The following is a 21,137-nucleotide window of genomic DNA, read 5'->3' on the forward strand; positions in this document are numbered from 1 at the left end:
TGAAGGGCAGGTAACGGGTCATGTAGGCTGTTAGTCAAACCTTTGTGGATATTGCATCACCTGACAAATGGGTTTTGATCAAAGGGAAATCACTTTTTGAAGAGAATGCTGTTGTGAAACCTAACAGCCCCTAAAACCCTGGCTTCAAATCAAAAACATTTCTCTATAGAAAATACTCCATTAGTAAATAGACAATAATAATAGAGAAACAGTAATATACCGGGTTTCCACACATTGTCGTTGACAAAATTTCAAAACTTTTCCATGACTTTTCAAGAACCCATTATAACATTTTATCTCCATACATGATGTATAACATACAGAACTGTCTTGCATAATTAACTAATTATTGTATGAAACTTAAATGGCAACCTTTTTCAATCTGAAATATTGTTAAAGGATTACTTTAACAATTAATGTTTTACACATCGCAAAATTCCATGACTTTTCCAACACCCCCAATGATTTTAACCAATTTTATGATTTTTTAAGGCCTTGAAAATGCGATTGTTAAATTCCATAACTTTTCCAGGTTTACCATGACCATTGGAACCCTGAATAAAACACAAGGAAAACAAAGAGACCATACAAACAAAACAGTAGAAACACAAAGACTAGTTTAAAAGACAAAAGCACAGTTTGGGGGCTACAACTGAAAAGGCGCAGCTGCTTTGACCCTGATCTTGAGGCAGCAAGGAGCAACTGGTGAGTGGACCTTAGGGACCATTTGGGGGGACAAATGGTCTTAAAGGTCTGAGAGATATATTTTAGATAATTTATTCAAACTTTAACACTCAAAATTCAGTTACCATCAGAATAGCGTGACTGACCAGCCCAGTCATCATAGGAAAATGTTGGCATTGTATGTTTCTTCAACTAAGTTATGTTACATTTGCCTGCCAAGCTGCAGACCACAGTTCGAGACCAACAAACCACAAAATCAGGTGATTTAGTGACTTATGGCTGCGTTTCCAGACTTCCAGCATTGCTGCATTACCTGCCGGGTTAGTGGCACAAAAAGCGTTTTTTACAGACAAATAGCTGCTTTTTCAGGTGGGATTGTACCTCCAAAACCGGCTATTTCAAACCAAACCAAGGTATTTTCTGAACAATAACCAGGTGGTTTTTGTGACTAAACCCAACCACAGTGTTATAAGCAACATTATAATGTGCACATGTAACTTATCCTTGGTTTGCAGAAGCATACAATGTCAGCATTTTTTTCTGGCAATTTGCAACTCAATCACATCTGTGAATTTAAAAGGTGAAATTATCCAGTAGTTCACGGACACAAGTAAAAAAAGAGAGAGACTACAGAAAAATAAACACACATTTCTGAAATTAAAAAAAAAGTTTTTCAGCCTCTTTCTTCCCTGTAAACATATTTACATATTTACTCATAATTTTCCTTCGACTCCTCTAATTGTATCTTACCAAATCTCAGCAATTGCTTTGGGGAGTTCAGTGTTATTATAGCAAATGGAAATGATAGCTAAACTGAAAATTAGACTGAAGTTGTAATAAAGTGAAATTATCCTTTTATATACAACTCATTGCTTATGATTTAAAGTAATTGAATTATATGCCTCTACAGCTTTTTTGGACACTTCAGCCACCGCTCTGAATGGCAGCTCATCAAGATCGACTACAAGTCCATCTTTAGCCGGAAATGCACAGAGGAAGACTATCAAACCTGGCACCTGCACAACCAGGTAAGAAACATAAAAACATATGTGAATTTAAACTGCTTCTACTTAGACAGGGACTTTTATGGTGATTTTATATTTTAAATATATTTTATGTTACATTTTTTACTTTATACTCCTAAGGGCACTTTGATTATTTTTCTCAGTTTTTTAAATTTTAGGATTTCACTGTTTACACACTGCACTGCTCACTTCATATATTTATTTATTTTTTTACTTACTTATTTGACAGTCCAGTGTTTTATTTATTAGAATGTTTTTTTTTATGTATTGGATGGCTGGAGTTACAATAAAGAATCATTAATTCCTTGTACTGACTATGTTAAAGTTTATGTCATTAAAAAAGACAGGTCTTTGACAGTAGTTGTGGTGCTTATTGTGCCAACAGGGTGAGCCATGTGTGATGGGGCAAAAGCAGATTTACATGAAGCGCAGGCCTGGAAACTACTGCATGCTGGGAAAGGACTACTCGAGAATCCTCTCAGCTGAATCCTGTATTTGTCGAGCTCATGATTTTGAATGGTAAGATGATGTGTGTCTTTGTACAATAGCTCCTTTCTTCGTAATCGTCAAGGGGGATTATGTTCCTCTCCATTGTCTGCTCAAGGAGAGCTTCATTAACAACAATGTTTGTTCTCCAACAGCGCCACACATGTCGAAGCACTCCTTTAGAAAGACATGTCTTTTCACCAATCTTGTAGAATTTTTCAATATGTTAGTACTTTCATTTTTTTCTACTGGGAAGCTGCAAAATGTGAATATTTCTACGAATCAACAGGTCATTTATATGAATGCTGGGCCAATGAAAAGCTCTTGAGTGTTAAAGTAAAATTAAAAAACATCTACCCTTCAGAAGCCATTTGTTATTTTCAAGTGCATCCATCCAGCTACCATTAAATCTCCTCTTCAGTCCACTCCAATATGCTCTCTAGGTTGATCTAATCTACCTACGCTGGCTGCAAACAACTCACTCACTTTACTTCAGCCCTGTAACTTTATGAGCTGAATTTAGTGCAAAATAGAGAAACAAAATGCACAGATAACAGAAGAAAACTGATGTTTTGAGCTCTACTTTTAGACCACTGTGTTCTGACATACACTTTCTTTTCTTAATGGTCCATCTAACTTGATGGATGTGTGCTCTTGTAGAAGTACTGCAGACATGTTATCTCAGCAGGGCAATAAACTTGTTTCTATTACCAACATGTTCTCACAATTAAATTGTTAAATAAGGCAGCTTGGTCAGTGGCCCTACGCTTCAAACTATGACACTCTAGGCTGCCATCTAGCGTCAGTTTTGGAAGTGTTTGGTTCATGGATGTATTAAGTGGATACAGTATTGGAAGTAGGGCAACGTTCGATCCTATCAAAGTTTCTCAGTTGCACATGAAGGATAAAAAGCTTGATTACTGCAGTATGAAATTGCCCGGATCTTAAGCATTGTGGAGCCCATAGAGCAAGAGCACTAAAGACTTAAATGCAGAGTAGCTAACTTCCAGTAGTTCTCTGCTAACCTTCATGAAGAAAAAATATTTAATTGTATGGTTCTTTTACACTTTAGAAATGTTATCAGTCTTTTTGTGGGTGCTGTGATGCTCAAAAAATTATCCACTGACTTGCAAATGTCTGTTTCACAATGTTAGACTATGAGAAAAGTGTTTTTTGGCCCTACGGCATCACGTGATGGATGAAGATGTTGCAGTTCCACGTTTGGCCACAACATTAATTTGGCTCAAAGCTCGGTGCTGTTTCTGGGGGCTTGGTCAGTTTCAATGTCATTTTAATGTTCGTCACATGCTGAAGTGCCTTTCAAAATAAACTTCTGTCTTCACAGGAAACAGATTTCACCACAAAAACTACTTCAGGTTTAGGCACCAAAACAACTTTATTAGGTTTAGAAAAATGATCATGGTTTGGGTTAAAATAACTATGTTTATAACAGAAACTTAACAAGCATGTCGTGTGATGTATGGCAATAACTGTGTTTCGTTGCTGAAAAAAAATCAAGTTGAGTTTTGGTTTCACACAAGACATAAGCACCAGTGTTTTAGGTGAAAGTCCTGTGTGTGTTTGACCCATCCATCACCCCTCCCTCACAATCTACTCTGTCTTTTTTGCTCTTTCTACTATATTACTGCCATGAATGGGATTACATTATAGTTAGCTGAAAGCCAGAGACATCTCATACAAATGCTGTAGGATGACTTGTGTGTCAATAACAGAAGCCAAGGGCGACTGACCAGACTGCTGTATATTATGCCGTAGGAACAAGAACAAGGGGTTGGTATTACAGCTACACAAACAAATGTAGTTGGAGGTCACTTCTATTAAAAAAACAAAAATATGGTGGAAAGAGAAAATATGTAAAGTGGGTTATTTATTCCTTAGTTGTAAGCAGCGTGTGACTTTTCCTGTGATCAGAGAATTAACAGTGCAACAATTGAAGCATGCTGCCCGGACAAACAAAGGAGTTTTATGCAAACACCATTACCACTGTTCATCCTGGAGGCCAATTTCCAGCCATTTAAGTGGAATCCATTGCATATGCTATTCATGTGTCTCATTAATTTACTCCATTTGCTGTGTGTTTTCCAATAATCTGATAAGTTTGGGTTCGTTTTGCACAATTTGCTCATAATGTCTGTCTGTGTCGTGTCCGTCTGTGAGCTCGCTATGCTTGTAATTCTGTTGAGATGATGTGGGTGGGTTTAAATAGTTTCAATTTGTATGCAAATCCTAAACGGTTGTATTTTTTATCTTGTAATGACAGGGAACAGAAAGAAAAGCCATCCCAACATAAAGCAGTTAGTGTTTGTAGAGTGCCAAATGCTTCCCATTGAACTGATGTAAAGTTTGTTCTATTTTCTTTCTGTGACTAAGTCTGATTTCTGCGTGTCTATCTTACTCCCTCTCTCTCTGCATGGCATTATTTGACGCATGCTCAAAATTATAAAATGAGGATTTAAAAAAAAATTCAGTGCAGAAAAAAGCTTAAATCCTTTAACGTAATTTGAGATGTGAAGAGTCTGTCTGCAACATGATCAGCTAAAGTACATACTTATTATCCTTGTGTGAAATAATGTTGCTATGCAAGGTAGAGACCTGTCTGCAAAAGTGCAGTTCCATCATAGTGTATATACGGTATAAAAGGCTGACTCACCAAAGGTTAAAGCTGGATCTTAGGCCTCCATGCTTTTTGAGTACCGACAAAAATGCAGCACAGAATATCAAAAAGTGTCATGTACTGAAAGAAATAAAATCAATAGCTAACCTTCTGTTGAATCCATCCAATGACAAATGATCCAGAAAGCAATCTCCTGATCCATATAAGCAACACATTTTTGTGGAACGTCTTTTGTTAACCATGGTATAACAGATGCACATCAGCAAATCATAATGTGAAAAGGTGTCAGCACACAGATGTGTGATGCTTGCGTCCTACTCCATGTGTTTTGGCAACATGGTAAATACAAAGGATTACTTACCAAAAAAAGTGTGCTTTTGGTGTTTATGTTTTGACTAAGTGAACAAACTAAAGGTGGGAAGTAACCTTAGACCATACTTAAATATTGCAAGTTCTTGTGGCTGCTTGATTAAAAAAAAAACAAAGTGTGACATTTTTGGAAAGTTGTTTTCTTTTAAAATATTAAATGAAAGGATCCTAACTAGTCTCACCTGGTCTACCATAAAGAAAGAAAATAGGGGAAACAACTAGCCTGGTTTGCTCTTTTCGCTAAAGTAGGCAAATAACACACTGGCTTAAGTTTCATATTAAACTTAACTTTTTCTTATGCAAGGACATGCATCATGTGATACACTCGTTAAACATTTCTTCCACTTACTTTAATTTATGCCACAAAAAAAATATATTAACCAAAACCATGATCTTTTTTTTCAAAACCTAACCAAGTACTGCTGTTGCCTAAAACTTAAGTAGTGAAATCTAGGTTTCCTGTGATCACAGAAGTTTATTTTGAAAAGCCATAATGCATTAGATTAGTAGAAATGGACACTCAGTCCCTTTGCGTCAGATGAGGCTGGAAGGGTACCAAGGGCATCACAGTTCGAAGCCTAGGGCCACAGACCAAGCTGACACATATCTCATCTCGTCTTTTCTCATTTAACTCATAATAAATAAGTAAATACGTATATTCCCCATAATTGTAACTATTACTTTTGGATATAAAACACTGATAACATTAATGAGTTTTTTATTAAATGGGAAAAAAAGGCTTTGTAGAGAAATGCATTTCTCTTCTTAGAACAAAGATACTAAAGAAAGATTTGTTTTGATATCCTCAGGTATTGTGTTGGTACCTTTATAAAAAAAAGACATCTAGCGCTATCAGAGCCATTGCTGTTTATTTCTACTATTTAAGACATATCACTAATTAAAAGAGAGATGTGATTTTTAAAAGGTTGAACAATGATTCTAATTCTGTTCATACATCTAGCTTTTGTAGCATTTTATGCAGTCTCATTCTGAAGCATTGCTTTTATCTGGCGTTTTTTTTTTGTCCCCCAAAGACACCTTACTAACCTTTTGCCTCTTAAACCTTATGCACCTGTGCAACCAATCTGCCTTGACAGCTTGTTAATGAAAACTTCACACTGTCGTTAACAAAGAGTCAGACTGGGCTAGTCAACCACTGGCTTTTTCCGTCTGTTTATTTGTTCTGGCTTGGTGATTAATTGATAAATCAATGCCATGATCATTATTAGAGTGGACACTTGCTTACCTTGCTTTGTGAGATGTAAATCATGTTCTGATTGGAAACGCTAGCAGGCAAGTGAGAGTTAGTCATCCCCGTGTACAGAAACAAACCCCCTCCGGGGTGTGTTTCCATACACACTGCTTCACACTGCTGTGTCGAATTTGTCAACTGTGGCTTTAATCAATACATAATAATAGTGCGTCTCTGTGCCAGACAGGCCCCAGGTCACCAGTTATAAAAAGATGAATAAGACAGGTATGCGAAACACACTGTATGACAATATGTCCCTTCTCACATGCTGATATTGATCGGGTGCCGTGGATGTGCTTTGTTGTCCAACAGTGATTATGGATATGAGAGGCGCAGCGATGGGAACTGCCGGCCTGCCTTTTGGTTCAACCCCTCCACTATCTCCAGAAGCTGCAGCCAGGGTCAAAACTACCTCAACAGCACAGGGTGAGGACTGTGTGATTTAATATGATATAATGTGACATACATGCATTTTTTTTAACAAACCTGCCTGTTTTGGAGGCTTTCCCTTGGATGTGCAAGCAGGATTATATAGCAGATACTGATCAGTGAACAACAAGAGGCTGTTCCTAATCTGATTGAAAGGAATACTTCAATCACCAAATGACCGTTTTACTCACCCCATGCTACTTTGAATTCAGGAATTAAACTGTTTTTCTTGCATACCTCCACAATAAGCAAACAATCTTAATAGAGAAATTTCTTGATGAATGAAGTTACATGGGTCCATGTTTGTTAACAGAAAAACTATGTCCAAATATCCATTTACAAACTGTCACACAACTCGTGCAGTATAATCCGAGTCTCATTTTTTCCAGTTGTATGCTCAGTGCTTCTCAAACAAATGCATTTTTGCTAAAATGTTTATATTCAAAACACTTTGGCGTAAGCGGTTTTACACACACACGAGTAGCACGCTTGCAGTGTTTATGCGGAAGTGTTAAATTGTAATGTTTTAGCGAAAATGTTTGGAAAGCACTAATGCCATTTTAATTCATCAAGAATCGTCTTTGTTTACGGATGCTTCATTCATGGGATGCATTCAAGAAAAACAAGTTTTCTTCTGAGTCTTATTCTGAGTTTGAATTCCTCCTTTTTTTGTTTGTTTGTGTTTGAATCCCTCACTAAGTACCCTCAGTCTCAGTATTTGTGCTTTTATGTATGTATGCATTTATTTATTGTTTATTTTACACGTATGCTTAAGCGCTTAACACCATTTTAAACCCATATTCCATTGACGGCCTGTCATGTCTAGCAACTACCTACCTTTATGTTTCATATTATTGAGTACAATTGTGATTTCTATATTGCAAAATCAATGAAAATATTTGAATAATAATACCTAACCGAGCATAGCTGTAGGGGCGACACCTTTGCGTGAGTTAAACTGAGCACGGGTGTTTTATAGCTTATGTGTTCCACTTTTTATCATACCTCCATGCAGGTGACAGCTGTGGCTGGAGGCATTATGTTTTTAGGTTGTAGGTCCCATTCTCATTGATGTGTCCAGATTTGTCACAAATGTTCACTTGGACTCAGTGATGAACTGTTTAGATTTTGGTAGTCATAGGTCAAGGTCACTGTAATCTCGTCTATCTCAGTCTTGTAAACCTGATATCTCATGAACACCGTAGGGAATTTTTTTTTGTAATTCTAGATTGTGAGAATATGATTGTTTTTTATTTCAAAATGCACATAGCCTAACTTTAACTTAAGTATCTGAGTACTGCTTCCACAACTGGCATAAACTACCTTAGATGTGATGAAGGGGTCAGGTGGCCATTATGACTGGCATTGAGTACATTATAGTAGTACAATTTGTTCTTTTTCTTTTTACCTTTTCTTTACTTCTTATCCTATTTCACATCGTTGTATCTGATCTACAAGGGACCTGCTATCAACTATTTTGTAATGAAGATTGACTATTTCCTATCACTTCCAAATTGATCAGAGCACCACTACTTTCTGTTTACTTTGCAATCACTCAACTGAACTGAACTTTGTCCAACATCCAGCTTTACCACCACCTCCCTAAAGTTTAAGTTACTACCACTGCACTTCACCATGTAGGTGTAGACACTTGTGATATCAGTTCTTTATACTAAAAAACATATTGGTTGTATCTGTGGCTTAATAATTTACTTTCATTTGATTTTCCCTTCTGTGCCAGCGAGACATGTCTTCCTCTGTGTTAGTTTTGAGGCTCTATGGAGGACAGACACCTTGAAAAGCTTAATCACAGTGGGAGTGTTTTTATCCACTCATGCTGTGATTCAGCTCTGTAAGGTATGTCAGCCTTTGACACACAGCTTGTGTTGTCACTTGTCATCTGGTCTGTTTTTGCAAATGGAAGGCACAACAGCTGTACTGACACACCACTCTGCTGGGTTCAACAACATTGTTTCTAAACAAGCTCATGCAGCATCTTGGTGGTTCATTCAAAAACTGAAGGAATGTGTAAACTTGAGCAGTTTAAACTAGAAAAAGTAAAAAAGAATGCAGTTTAAAAACAAAAAACCCAACAACTTGTTAAAATCTTTCCCAAGGTATCGCAAAGTGGTGCTGAACAACTGCACTAAAGGAGTTAAAGAAATGTACACGGCCAGAAAGCAGCAGTGCCCCAACAGACCTCCCAAAGGACTCTTGCTGACCACCAAAGACGGCAAACTCACCGCTAACCTGGGCAGCAATGTCACCTTTCTGGTGCATCTGGATGAGGTGAGAACACAACCAATATGGCTCCTTTGCTATTCTAGCTGAATACCTTTTAATGTCAGCAATTCATTTATTCTGTTGATATTTCCTCATTTGATTTAATTATGATTTTTACCAGCTTTTTTGACACACTACACTATGCTTTTTTTGCATACTCCTCTATGCCTTTTGACCACATGCTATAATATGACTTTCTTCAGTAAACTATACTTTAACTTTTTTCAACAAACTATATTACAGTTTTTAGATACACTTTATGCTTTGAGGTTTAACGCTTTTGAAAATAATTTACGACAAACTTTTTCAACGTGCTATTTTTTTTTACATTGCTTACTGTGATATTTTTCTACATATACTATAATACTACATAGTATGAACCTTTTCAATATATTATACTATGACTTTTTTCTGGCATGCTATGGTATGACTTTTTTTCAACATACTGTACAGTGACTAACAGTTTTTGACATACAAAGAATTATTTTTTCAACACACTGTAGTGTGACATTTTCAACATTTTTTCAACATGCTATACTAATGCGTCATTTGACATGCTATACCATGACATTTTTTTGACAAGCTATAATACTTTTTCAACAGTTTCTTCAGCTTCCTATACTTTGACATTTTTTACTAATATGATACTATTACTTTTCACCAGTTTATTCAACGTGCTATACTATTACTTTTTTAAGATATGCTGTGACTTTTCAACATTTTTTTTGAAATGTAAGTATGTGACATTTTTCAACAAACAATTATGACGTTTTACAACATACTATACATTAACATTCTTCAACACACTAGTATTAATTCAACATCCTATACTATGACATGTCTCCAGAAGGTATAACTTTTCATTTTCAGCTGTTTTTTTGACATGTAAAAATTTAACATTTTTTAAAAAATTTAAAATTGCAAAAAATGCCATTGTCTGTCGGACAATGTCAAATTATTACGTCATAAAAATGGCTGAAAATGACAGATTATACCTTGAAGAGACGCGTTATAGTATACAAAGTGGAAATGAAGGCCAAAAAAGGCCAGAAACATCATAATTTAGCATGTTGAAAAATTGGCCAAAATTGCCATAGTATAGTATGTCGAAAAATGTCAAATTTTGACATGTCATGTAAATGGCTGAAAATGACTTATTATGGCTTGTAGAGACGCGTTTCATTATACATGGTCGAAGAAAAAGCTAAAAAGTTCCTAAATTAGCATGTGCAAAAAGTGCCAGAAAGGCAATAATAAAAGTCACATTTTGACCCTTCCTAAAAATGGCTAAAAAAATGGCTAAAAAACACTTAAAATAACTAGAGACGAGCCATAGCATACAACTTGGGAAGTAAGGCCAAAAAAGGCTAAAAATGTCATCATTTAGCATATCCAAAAGCTTGCCAAAAAGGCAATGGCATGCTAAGACGAAAAAACTCAAATTTTGACCCTGCCTAAAAATGGCTGAAAACCACTTAGAATAACTTGTAGAGACTCGTAATGCTAAATAAAGTGGGAATTAAGGCCAAAAAAGGAGAAAAAAACCTCATAATTTACCATGTCCTAAAAATGGCCAAAAAGGCAATAGTATAGTATGGCAAAAAAAAAAAAAAATTATGACCCTTCATAAAAATGGCTGAAATCCACTAAGAATAACTTGTAGAGTGTTGCCATAGCACACAAAGTGGGAATGAAGACCAAAACAGGCCAAAAAACTCATAATTTAGCATGTCATTAATGTGGCCAAAAAGGGAATAGTATAGTATGGCGAACAAATTTCCAATTTTGACCCCTGCTAAAAAAGGACGAAAACATTTGAAAACCGCCTAAAATAGCGTGACAAGGCACGCCATAGCATAGGAAGTTTTAAAAACGGCCAAGAACACCATAAAATAACATGTCGAACAAATGACGAAAATGCAAAAATACAGTGGGGCTAAAATGTCAAAATTTGACCCCAACCAAAAACAGCTAGAACAGTTGAAAACCACCTAAAATAGCTTGCCAAGACACACCATAGCATAGAAAGTTGCAAAAACAGCCAAAAAAATCCATTCTGTAGGATGTCAAAAAAATGACCCAAAACCAAAGGCTATAGAAAGGCAAAATGTCACAACTTGACCCGTCCCAAAAACATCTGAAAACAGTTGAAAACCACCTAAAATAACGTGACAAAACATGCCATATCAGAGAAAGTTGCAAAAACGGCCAAAAACACCATTGTTTAGCATGTCAAAAAAAATGTATCAAAATCCAAGGCTATAGTAAGGCAAAAATGTCAAATTTTGACCCATCCCAAAAACAGCTGAAAACAGTTGAAAGCCACATAAAATGGTGTGCTAAACCACGCCATAGCATAGAAAGTTGCAAAAACGGCCAAAAAACACCATAATGTAGCATGTCGAAAAAATGACCCAAATTCCAAGGCTATAGTAAGGCAAAAATGTCAAAATTTGACCCATCCCAAAAACAGCTGAAAAACAGTTGTAAAAACCACCTTAAATAGCGTGCTAAACACGCCATAGCATAGAAAGTTGCAAAAAATGGCCAAAAAACACCATGCTTAGCATGTCAAAAAAAATGAACCCAAAATCCAAGGCTATAGTAAGGCAAAAATGTCAAAATTTGACCCCTCCCAAAAACAGCTGAAAACAGTTGGAAACCACCTTAAATAGCGTGCTAAACACGCCATAGCATAGAAAGTTGCAAAAAACGGCCAAAAAACACCATTCTTTAGCATGTCGAAAAAATGACCAAAATCCAAGGCTATAGTAAGGCAAAAATGTCAAAATTTGACCCCTCCCAAAAAACAGCTGAAAACAGTTGGAAACCACCTTAAATAGCGTGCTAAAACACGCCATAGCATAGAAAGTTGCAAAAACGGCCAAAAAACACCATTCTTTAGGATGTCGAAAAAATGACCCAAAATCCAAGGCTATAGTAAGGCAAAAATGTCAAAATTTGACCCATCCCAAAAACAGCTGAAAACAGTTGGAAACCACCTTAAATAGCGTGCTAAAACACGCCATAGCATAGAAAGTTGCAAAAACGGCCAAAAACACCATTCTTTAGGATGTCAAAAAAATGACCCAAAATCCAAGGCTATAGTAAGGCAAAAATGTCAAAATTTGACCCATCCCAAAAACAGCTGAAAACAGTTGGAAACCATCTTAAATAGCGTGCTAAAACACGCCATAGCATAGAAAGTTGCAAAAACGGCCAAAAACACCATTGCTTTCATGTCGAAAAAATGACCCAAAATCCAAGGCTATAGTAAGGCAAAAATGTCAAAATTTGACCCATCCCAAAAACAGCTGAAAACAGTTGAAAACCACATAAGTAGCGTGCTAAAAAACACGCCATAGCATAGAAAGTTGCAAAAATGGCCAAAAAACACCATTGCTTAGCATGTCAAAAAAAAAATGAATCAAAATCCAAGGCTATAGTAAGGCAAAAATGTCAAAATTTGACCCTCCCAAAAACAGCTGAAAACAGTTGGAAACCACCTTAAATAGCGTGCTAAAACACGCCATAGCATAGAAAGTTGCAAAAGCGGCCAAAAAACACCATTCTTTAGCATGTCGAAAAAATGACCCAAAATCCAAGGCTATAGTAAGGCAAAAATGTCAAAATTTGACCCCTCCCAAAAACAGCTGAAAACAGTTGGAAACCACCTTAAATAGCGTGCTAAAACACGCCATAGCATAGAAAGTTGCAAAAATTATAAAAAACACCATTCTTTTAGGATGTCGAAATAAATGACCCAAAATCCAAGGCTATTAGTAAGGCAAAAATGTCAAATTTGACCCCTCCCAAAAACAGCTGAAAACAGTTGGAATTGACACCTTAGGTATAGCGTGCTAAAACACGCCATAGCATTAAAAAAGAAAGTTGCAAAAACGGCTGCAAAACACCATTCTTTCATGTCAAAAAAATGACCCAAATCCAAGGTATAGCTAAGGCTGAAAAAGTGTCAAATAAATTTGAACTGGAACAAGCTCCAGACGGTGAAAACAGTGATGCAGGAAAACCATCTGCTAAATTGCGTAGTGTCCATGAAAAACGCCACTTCAGAAAGTGGTGCAATGGTGGCCAAAGGAATTCACAGCAGACGTGATTCTTTAGGATTTCAAAGAAAGGTCACAAAAAGTCCAGGCTTAGAACACCATTTAGTGCCATCTGGCAAAAAACTGGAACACCATTTCTTTAGGTGTCTCTACAAGTTATTCTAAGTGGTTTTCAGCCATTTTTAGGAGGGGTCAAAATTTGACTTTTTTCGCCATACTATACTATTGCCCTTTTGGCCATTTTTTTTTGGACATGCTAAATTATGAGGTTTTTTGGCCTTTTTTTGGCCTTTATTCCCACTTTTTGTATACTATAACGCGTCTCTACAAGTTATTCTAAGTGGTTTTCAGCCATTTTTAGGAGGGGTCAAAATTTGACTTTTTTCGCCATACTATACTATTGCCTTTTTGGCCATTTTTTTGGACATGCTAAAATTATGAGGTTTTTGGCCTTTTTTTGGCCTTTATTCCCACTTTGTATACTATAACGCGTCTCTACAAGTTATTCTAAGTGGTTTTCAGCCATTTTTAGGAGGGGTCAAAATTTGACTTTTTTCGCCATACTATACTTTGCCTTTTTGGCCATTTTTTTTGGACATGCTAAAATTATGAGGTTTTTGGCCTTTTTTTGGCCTTTATTCCCACTTTGTATACTATAACGCGTCTCTACAAGTTATTCTAAGTGGTTTTCAGCCATTTTTAGGAGGGGTCAAAATTTGACTTTTTTCGCCATACTATACTATTGCCTTTTTGGCCATTTTTTTTGGACATGCTAAATTATGAGGTTTTTGGCCTTTTTTGGCCTTTATTCCCACTTTGTATACTATAACGCGTCTCTACAAGTTATTCTAAGTGGTTTTCAGCCATTTTTAGGAGGGGTCAAAATTTGACTTTTTTCGCCATACTATACTATTGCCTTTTTGGCCATTTTTTTGGACATGCTAAATTATGAGTTTTTTTTTTTTTTTTGGCCTTTATTCCCACTTTGTATACTATAACGCGTCTCTACAAGTTATTCTAAGTGGTTTTCAGCCATTTTTAGGAGGGGTCAAAATTTGACTTTTTTCGCCATACTATACTATTGCCTTTTTGGCCATTTTTTTTGGACATGCTAAATTATGAGGTTTTTTGGCCTTTTTTGGCCTTTATTCCCACTTTGTATACTATAACGCGTCTCTACAAGTTATTCTAAGTGGTTTTCAGCCATTTTTAGGAGGGGTCAAAATTTGACTTTTTTCGCCATACTATACTATTGCCTTTTTGGCCATTTTTTTGGACATGCTAAATTATGAGGTTTTTGGCCTTTTTTTTGGCCTTTATTCCCACTTTGTATACTATAACGCGTCTCTACAAGTTATTCTAAGTGGTTTTCAGCCATTTTTAGGAGGGGTCAAATTTTGACTTTTTTCGCCATACTATACTATTGCCTTTTTTTGGCCATTTTTTTGGACATGCTAAATTATGAGTTTTTTTTGGCCTTTTTTGGCCTTTATTCCCACTTTGTATACTATAACGCGTCTCTACAAGTTATTCTAAGTGGTTTTCAGCCATTTTTGAGGAGGGGTCAAAATTTGACTTTTTTCGCCATACTATACTATTGCCTTTTGGCCATTTTTTTTTTGGACATGCTAAATATGAGTTTTTTTGGCCTTTTTTGGCCTTTATTCCCACTTTGTATACTATAACGCGTCTCTACAAGTTATTCTAAGTGGTTTTCAGCCATTTTTAGGAGGGGTCAAAATTTGACTTTTTTTTTCGCCATACTATACTATTGCCTTTTTGGCCATTTTTTTTGGACATGCTAAATTATGAGGTTTTTGGCTTTTTTTGGCCTTTATTCCCACTTTGTATACTATAAACGCGTCTCTACAAGTTATTCTAAGTGGTTTTCAGCCATTTTTAGGAGGGGTCAAATTTTGACTTTTTTCGCCATACTATACTATTGCCTTTTTTGGCCATTTTTTTTGGACATGCTAAAATTATGAGGTTTTTTGGCCTTTTTTGGCCTTTATTCCCACTTTGTATACTATAACGCGTCTCTACAAGTTATTCTAAGTGGTTTTCAGCCATTTTTAGGAGGGGTCAAAATTTGACTTTTTTTTTCGCCATACTATACTATTGCCTTTTTGGCCATTTTTTTTGGACATGCTAAATTATGAGTTTTTTTGCCTTTTTTGCCTTTATTCCCACTTTGTATACTATAAACGCGTCTCTACAAGTTATTCTAAGTGGTTTTCAGCCATTTTTAGGAGGGGTCAAAATTTGACTTTTTTTTTCGCCATACTATACTATTGCCCTTTTTTGGCCATTTTTTTGGACATGCTAAATTATGAGGTTTTTTTGGCCTTTTTTTGGCCTTTATTTCCCACTTTGTATACTATAACGCGTCTCTACAAGTTATTCTAAGTGGTTTTCAGCCATTTTTAGGAGGGGTCAAAATTTGACTTTTTTCGCCATACTATACTATTGCCTTTTTTGGCCATTTTTTTTTGGACATGCTAAATTATGAGGTTTTTGGGCTTTTTTTGGACTTTATTTCCCACTTTGTATACTATAACGCGTCTCTACAAGTTATTCTAAGTGGTTTTCAGCCATTTTTAGGAGGGGTCAAAATTTGACTTTTTTCGCCATACTATACTATTGCCTTGTTGGCCATTTTTTTGGACATGCTAAATTATGAGGTTTTTTGGCCTTTTTTTGGCCTTTATTCCCACTTTGTATACTATAAACGCGTCTCTACAAGTTATTCTAAGTGGTTTTCAGCCATTTTTTAGGAGGGGTCAAAATTTGACTTTTTTTTTTCGCCATACTATACTATTGCCTTTTGGCCATTTTTTTTGGACATGCTAAATTATGAGTTTTTTTTGGCCTTTTTTGGCCTTTATTTCCACTTTGTATACTATAACGCGTCTCTACAAGTTATTCTAATTGTGGTTTTCAGCCATTTTTAGGAGGGGTCAAAATTTGACTTTTTTCGCCATACTATACTATTGCCTTTTTGGCCATTTTTTTTTTTGGACATGCTAAATTATGAGGTTTTTGGCCTTTTTTTGGCCTTTATTTCCCACTTTGTATACTATAACGCGTCTCTACAAGTTATTCTAAGTGGTTTTCAGCCATTTTTAGGAGGGGTCAAAATTTGACTTTTTTTTTCGCCATACTATACTATTGCCTTTTTGGCCATTTTTTTGGACATGCTAAATTATGAGGTTTTTGGCCTTTTTTTTGGCCTTTATTTCCCACTTTGTATACTATATAACGCGTCTCTACAAGTTATTCTAAGTGGTTTTCAGCCATTTTTAGGAGGGGTCAAATTTTGACTTTTTTCGCCATACTATACTATTGCCTTTTTGGCCATTTTTTTTTGGACATGCTAAATTATGAGGTTTTTGGCCTTTTTTGGCCTTTATTCCACTTTGTATACTATAACGCGTCTCTACAAGTTATTCTAAGTGGTTTTCAGCCATTTTTAGGAGGGGTCAAAATTTGACTTTTTTTTCGCCATACTATACTATTGCCTTTTTGGCCATTTTTTTTTGGACATGCTAAATTATGAGGTTTTTTTGGCCTTTTTTTGGGCCTTTATTTCCCACTTTGTATACTATAACGCGTCTCTACAAGTTATTCTAAGTGGTTTTCAGCATTTTTTAGGAGGGGTCAAAATTTGACTTTTTTTCGCCATACTATACTATTGCCTTTTTGGCCATTTTTTTTTGGACATGCTAAATTATGAGTTTTTTTGGCCTTTTTTTGGCCTTTATTCCCACTTTTGTATACTATAACGCGTCTCTACAAGTTATTCTAAGTGGTTTTCAGCCATTTTTTTAGGAGGGGTCAAAATTTGACTTTTTTCGCCATACTATACTATTGCCTTTTTGGCCATTTTTTGGACATGCTAAATTATGAGTTTTTTTGGCCTTTTTTTGGCCTTTATTCCCACACTTACTATACGTCTCTACATATTCTACGCGTTTCTCTACAGGAGGGGTTATTCTAAGTTTTTTTCAGCCATTTTTTAGGAGGGGTAAAAAAGGTTTTTTGACTTTTTTCTTTTTTCCATTTGACTTTTTTACAAGTTATTCTAAGTGGTTTTCAGCCATTTTTAGGAGGGGTCAAAATTTTTGACTTTTTTTCGACCATACTATACTATTGCCTTTTGGCCATTTTTTTGGACATGCTAAATTATGAGGTTTTTTGGCCTTTTTTTTTGGCCTTTATTCCCACTTTTTGTATACTATATACGCGTCTCTACAAGTTATTCTAAGTGGTTTTCAGCCATTTTTAGGAGGGGTCAAAATTTGACTTTTTTTCGCCATACTATACTATTGCCTTTTTGGCCATTTTTTTTGGACATGCTAAATTATGAGGTTTTTGGCCTTTTTTGGCCTTTATTTCCCACTTTGTATACTATAACGCGTCTCTACAAGTTATTCTAAGTGGTTTTCAGCCATTTTTAGGAGGGGTCAAAATTTGACTTTTTTTTCGCCATACTATACTATTGCCTTTTTTGGCCATTTTTTTTGGACATGCTAAATTATGAGGTTTTTGGCCTTTTTTTGGCCTTTATTTCCCACTTTGTATACTATAACGCGTCTCTACAAGTTATCTAAGTGGTTTTCAGCCATTTTTAGGAGGGGTCAAAATTTGACTTTTTTTCGCCATACTATACTATTGCCTTTTTTTGCCATTTTTTGGACATGCTAAAATTATGTTTTTTTTTTTTGGCCTTTTTTTGGCCTTTATTCCCACTTTGTATACTATAACGCGTCTCTACAAGTTATTCTAAGTGGTTTTCAGCCATTTTTAGGAGGGGTCAAAATTTGACTTTTTTTCGCCATACTATACTATTGCCTTTTTTTGGCCATTTTTTTTTGGACATGCTAAATTATGAGGTTTTTGGCCTTTTTTGGCCTTTATTTCCCACTTTGTATACTATAACGCGTCTCTACAAGTTATTCTAAGTGGTTTTCAGCCATTTTTAGGAGGGGTCAAAATTTGACTTTTTTTTTTCGCCATACTATACTATTGCCTTTTTTTGGCCAGTTTTTTTTTTGGACATGCTAAATTATGAGGTTTTTTTGGCCTTTTTTGGCCTTTATTTCCCACTTTGTATACTATAACGCGTCTCTACAAGTTATTCTAAGTGGTTTTCAGCCATTTTTAGGAGGGGTCAAAATTTGACTTTTTTTTCGCCATACTATACTATTGCCTTTTGGCATTTTTTTTTTGGACATGCTAAATTATGAGGTTTTTTTGGCCTTTTTTTGGCCTTTATTTCCCACTTTGTATACTATAACACGCGTCTCTACAAGTTATTCTAAGTGGTTTTCAGCCATTTTTAGGAGGGGTCAAAATTTGACTTTTTTCGCCATACTATACTATTGCCTTGTTGGCCATTTTTTTTTGGACATGCTAAAATTATGAGGTTTTTGGCCTTTTTTTGGCCTTTATTCCCACTTTGTATACTATAACGCGTCTCTACAAGTTATTCTAAGTGGTTTTCAGCCATTTTTAGGAGGGGTCAAAATTTGACTTTTTTTTTCGCCATACTATACTATTGCCTTTTTTGGCCATTTTTTTGGACATGCTAAAATTATGAGGTTTTTTTGGCCTTTTTTTGGCCTTTTATTCCCACTTTGTATACTATAACGCGTCTCTACAAGTTATTCTAAGTGGTTTTCAGCCATTTTTAGGAGGGGTCAAAATTTGACTTTTTTCGCCATACTATACTATTGCCTTTTTGGCCATTTTTTTTTGGACATGCTAAATTATGAGGTTTTTTGGCCTTTTTTGGCCTTTATTTCCCACTTTTGTATACTATAAACGTCTCTACAAGTTATTCTAAGTGGTTTTCAGCCATTTTTAGGAGGGGTCAAATTTTGACTTTTTTCGCCATACTATACTATTGCCTTTTTGGCCATTTTTTTTGGACATGCTAAATTATGAGGTTTTTGGCCTTTTTTTTGGCCTTTATTCCCACTTTGTATACTATAACGCGTCTCTACAAGTTATTCTAAGTGGTTTTCAGCCATTTTTAGGAGGGGTCAAAATTTGACTTTTTTTTTTCGCCATACTATACTATTGCCTTTTTTGGTTTTTTTTTTGGACATGCTAAAATTATATGAGTTTTTGGCCTTTTTTTTGGCCTTTATTTTCCCCACTTTGTATACTATAACGCGTCTCTACAAGTTATTCTAAGTGGTTTTCAGCCATTTTTAGGAGGGGTCAAAATTTGACTTTTTTCGCCATACTATACTATTGCCTTTTTGGCCATTTTTTTTGGACATGCTAAATTATGAGGTTTTTTGGCCTTTTTTGGCCTTTATTCCCACTTTGTATACTATAACGCGTCTCTACAAGTTATTCTAAGTGGTTTTCAGCCATTTTTAGGAGGGGTCAAAATTTGACTTTTTTTCGCCATACTATACTATTGCCTTTTGGCCATTTTTTTTTTGGACATGCTAAATTATGAGTTTTTTGGCTTTTTTTTTTGGCCTTTATTCCCACTTTGTGTATACTATAACGCGTCTCTACAAGTTATTCTAAGTGGTTTTCAGCCATTTTTAGGAGGGGTCAAAATTTGACTTTTTTCGCCATACTATACTATTGCCTTTTTGGCCATTTTTACATGCTAAATTATGAGGTTTTTGGCCTTTTTTTTGGCCTTTATTCCCACTTTGTATACTATAACGCGTCTCTACAAGTTATTCTAAGTGGTTTTCAGCCATTTTTAGGAGGGGTCAAAATTTTTTTTTTTTCGCCATACTATACTATTGCCTTTTTGGCCATTTTTTTGGACATGCTAAATTATGAGGTTTTTTGGCCTTTTTTTTTGGCCTTTATTCCCACTTTGTATACTATAACGTCTCTCTACAAGTTATTCTAAGTGGTTTTCAGCCATTTTTTAGGAGGGGTCAAAATTTGACTTTTTTTCGCCATACTATACTATTGCCTTTTTGGCCATTTTTTTTTGGACATGCTAAATTATGAGGTTTTTTTTTGGCTTTTTTTTTGACTTTTTTCCCACTTTGTATACTATAAACGCGTCTCTACAAGTTATTCTAAGTGGTTTTCAGCCATTTTTAGGAGGGGTCAAAATTTGACTTTTTTCGCCATACTATACTACTATTGCCTTTTTGGCCATTTTTTTTGGACATGCTAAAAATTATGAGGTTTTTTTTTTTTTTTTGGCCTTTATTTCCCACTTTGTATACTATAACGCGTCTCTACAAGTTATTCTAAGTGGTTTTCAGCCATTTTTAGGAGGGGTCAAAATTTGACTTTTTTCGCCATACTATACTATTGCCTTTTTGGCCATTTTTTTTTGGACATGCTAAATTATGAGTTTTTTTGGCCTTTTTTTTGCCTTTATTCCCACTTTGTATACTATAACGCGTCTCTACAAGTTATTCTAAGTGGTTTTCAGCCATTTTTAGGAGGGGTCAAAATTGACTTTTTTTTTCGCCATACTATACTATTGCCTTTTTGGCGCAGTTTTTTTTTTTGGACATGCTAAATTATGAGGTTTTTTTGGCCTTTTTTTGGCCTTTATTCCCACTTTGTTATACTATAACGCGTCTCTACAAGTTATTCTAAGTGGTTTTCAGCCATTTTTAGGAGGGGTCAAAATTTGACTTTTTTCGCCATACTATACTATTGCCCTTTTTTTGGCCATTTTTTTTGGACATGCTAAATTATGAGGTTTTTGGCCTTTTTTGGCCTTTATTCCCACTTTGTATACTATAACGCGTCTCTACAAGTTATTCTAAGTGGTTTTCAGCCATTTTTAGGAGGGGTCAAAATTTGACTTTTTTCGCCATACTATACTATTGCCTTTTTTGGTCATTTTTTTTTGGACATGCTAAATTATGAGGTTTTTTTTTGGCCTTTTTTTTGGCCTTTATTCC

The 21,137-nt window shown here is 35.5% G+C and overlaps 1 protein-coding gene across 1 annotated transcript in view; it reads left to right on the forward strand.

Annotated features, from left to right (window-relative positions):
- Positions 1 to 21,137, forward strand: part of sorcs3 (sortilin related VPS10 domain containing receptor 3) — a 275,666-nt gene that overhangs the window by 205,757 nt on the left and 48,772 nt on the right. Inside the window, exons 15-18 of the mRNA XM_042484973.1 lie at positions 1,595 to 1,712; positions 2,095 to 2,228; positions 6,764 to 6,877; positions 8,998 to 9,169. Of these exons, the coding sequence (XP_042340907.1) occupies positions 1,595 to 1,712; positions 2,095 to 2,228; positions 6,764 to 6,877; positions 8,998 to 9,169 (538 nt within the window). The remainder of the gene's footprint in view (positions 1 to 1,594; positions 1,713 to 2,094; positions 2,229 to 6,763; positions 6,878 to 8,997; positions 9,170 to 21,137) is intronic.

This window comes from Plectropomus leopardus, chromosome 4, assembly GCF_008729295.1.
Source record: "Plectropomus leopardus isolate mb chromosome 4, YSFRI_Pleo_2.0, whole genome shotgun sequence".
In the NCBI taxonomy this organism is placed as follows: Eukaryota; Metazoa; Chordata; class Actinopteri; order Perciformes; family Serranidae; genus Plectropomus; species Plectropomus leopardus.